Here is a 2541-nt window from a genome sequence, read left to right on the forward strand (position 1 = left end):
TCGCGCTGATGGTGTAATATGTAAAAGACAAATTCGTCAACGCTCAAGTACAACAAATTAACATATTAAAAAAACAAAAATCGTGCGTTGTGTTGGTGAAATGACAAAATTCGATTGGTATGGGGTAGGGATGAGATCAGTACCGTACCGATACCGAAAATCCCCATCCCGAAAATCACAGATTTTTTGTACCGCTACCGGTACCGAAATCTTCGGTTCAGCACCGGTACAGGTATTGAAGATAAAAAGTTCAGGAAATACCAGTACCGATGCTGAAACTCAAAACTTTGGTACTGATTCGATAACGACGGTACCAAATCGGTACCGATTACCAGTACCGAATTTGCTCATTCCTGGTATGGGCTTATGGCTCCGAAACTAAGCAAAAAAATAAATCTATTAACAAAACCCGTGGCGAACAAAAAAAAACCCCAAAATCTGTGCGCTGCGCTTCCAACCGACGCAAACTTGATATGTATTGTCGGTACTGTAACTAAATCATAAACATAAATCTAATATTACTACCTAATATTAACATGAGCATAAACTTGAAAATGCTAAAAAATAATGCAGGAGAGATTTGAACTAAAATGCCAAAAAATAATGCAGAAGAGATTTGAACTTGAAAATGTCAAAAAAAATAATGTAGGAGAGATTCGGTTCAACCCAATATACTTATACTACATACCTAACAAATAGGTAACAACCACTAGACTTACCCCTCAAATTGATGGTTTTTACAAACAATTTAATTAAAAAAAAGCAACAGTGAGCTACTTAAAATTTTGTGACACCAGCCACTACTTTTTATCTATATTTATAATAATAATAAATAAATAATTAAATATTCTAAGTAATAATAATAAAAATAAACCTTAATAATAATCCCATCTATTTATTTAAATATGTGTTATATATGCTAAAATCATTTAATAATTTATGATTCACTTTTATAAATTACAGAACAATAAAACTCTAATATAATACAAAATTATACAAAGCAATACAATACAACAAAATTTAATTTATGAATTAGTGACATGGATGGCCATTTAGATGTTATAGACCGCCATATGTAAAGGTTGGTGAGGTATCACCCTAATCCTTTATTTGAGATAGCAACTTGCTTATAATCATTTAAAATAAAGTCACCATCTAAAGCCACCTTTTTTTTTCTCAAAACCACCTATTCCATTAAAAAAATCTTTTCTATTACCTACATGTTATTTTTATTTTCACTTTTAACCCAACCCCCCCCCCCCCTCTCCCATGATTTTTAAACATTAATAACTTTTCGTAATTTAATATATATACATTAATACCTCTAGAGTTCCTAGAGTTGGTCAAGTTTCCTTGTAAATTTAAATTCCCACCTTAATTCATCAAGATCTCGACTTCAGGCATGTTTGATAATATATCCAACACCAATCGTAAAGCCGACTAAGTTATAGACTCGAAGGGTGGTACTGTTTTGTTCTTAAGGTTGGTTTAGGATCATAAAAGTTATAAAGATGGAGGACTAAAAATTAAAATCTGAATTATTTTAATTAAATTGAGTTTGTATTTGTGTGTAGTTCAAATTAGTTAGTTGTATTCGGATAGGTTGCTTACATGCAAAGCATTGTTTTTTACAAATATAAATAGGGGATTAGTTTCCTAATTTCTTTGTTTAAAGTAATCTTGTGTTCGTGATATCCAGGTGTTAACATGATCATGGAGTACCGAAATTTAAGCCTCACTCTTGTCTCGGCAAACGACCTCAAGAAACCAAGATTCACAGGCAGCATGCATGTCTACGCGGTCGTTTTCATCTCTGGAGGCAAAGATCAAAAGCAAAGAACCAGTACGGACAAGCAAGGTGGTTCCAACCCCGCATGGAACGTTCCCATGAAGTTTGTTATGGATGATGAAGTCTCGGGTGCGACACTGGTTGTTAAGATAAAGGCGGAGGGGATGTTCGGTGGGAAGAATTTAGGAGAGGTTCATGTTCCTGTTAAGGAGCTTCTTGAAGGTTTTAAGGGTAATGGGAAGGCGGTTCAGACTGTTAGTTATCAAGTTAGAAGGCCGTCTGGTAAACCTAAAGGAGTTTTAAGTTTCAAGTATGAGTTTGGGGAGAAGTTTACGGCTCCTCGTGGGATGGGGGCTGGATATGGTTACCAGAACCAACACCCGGAGTGCGTTTATTATCCACGAAGGTCGCGACCGGTTGTTCCACCTCGCAGATGCTCTAGTATGGGGTTTGGGTTTGGAACTTCTAGTATGGGGTTTGGCTTTGGAACTGGTTTGGTTAGAGGAGCACTTGTTCGTCGTGATTAGATGTCTGGCGCCGAGGTTTTTGAGTTTGATTTTAGGATTTTCTGGATTACTAACAATTGTTTTTGAATAATTAGTTGTCATGATGTTATATCATCTCCATCTTCATCTGTTTGATATCATTTTGTTCTTAAGTAGTGTTCTGAGTACAAACAATTGTTTTTGAATTAGTAGTTGTGATGTTATTATCTTGATCTTCATTGTTTTAGCAAACCTCAATTTATTTAT

General features: G+C 35.1%; 1 protein-coding gene across 1 annotated transcript; it reads left to right on the forward strand.

The window, feature by feature from the left end:
• The first annotated feature begins 1713 nt into the window (after positions 1-1713).
• LOC143551965 (protein SRC2 homolog) lies at positions 1714-2316 on the forward strand. Its single transcript, XM_077042296.1, has one exon. The coding sequence runs from the start codon at positions 1714-1716 to the stop codon at positions 2314-2316; it is 603 nt and encodes a 200-aa protein (XP_076898411.1).
• Positions 2317-2541: the final 225 nt, after the last annotated feature.

Source organism: Bidens hawaiensis, unplaced genomic scaffold, assembly GCF_021521415.1.
Source record: "Bidens hawaiensis isolate Kalapana, Puna unplaced genomic scaffold, B.hawaiensis_p1.1 tig00016746_1, whole genome shotgun sequence".
NCBI lineage: Eukaryota > Viridiplantae > Streptophyta > Magnoliopsida > Asterales > Asteraceae > Bidens > Bidens hawaiensis.

Excerpts from the sequence above, each read along its gene's own strand:
- LOC143551965 (XM_077042296.1), top strand. The coding sequence starts at position 1,714 with ATGGAGTACCGAAATTTAAGCCTCACTCTTGTCTCGGCAAACGACCTC.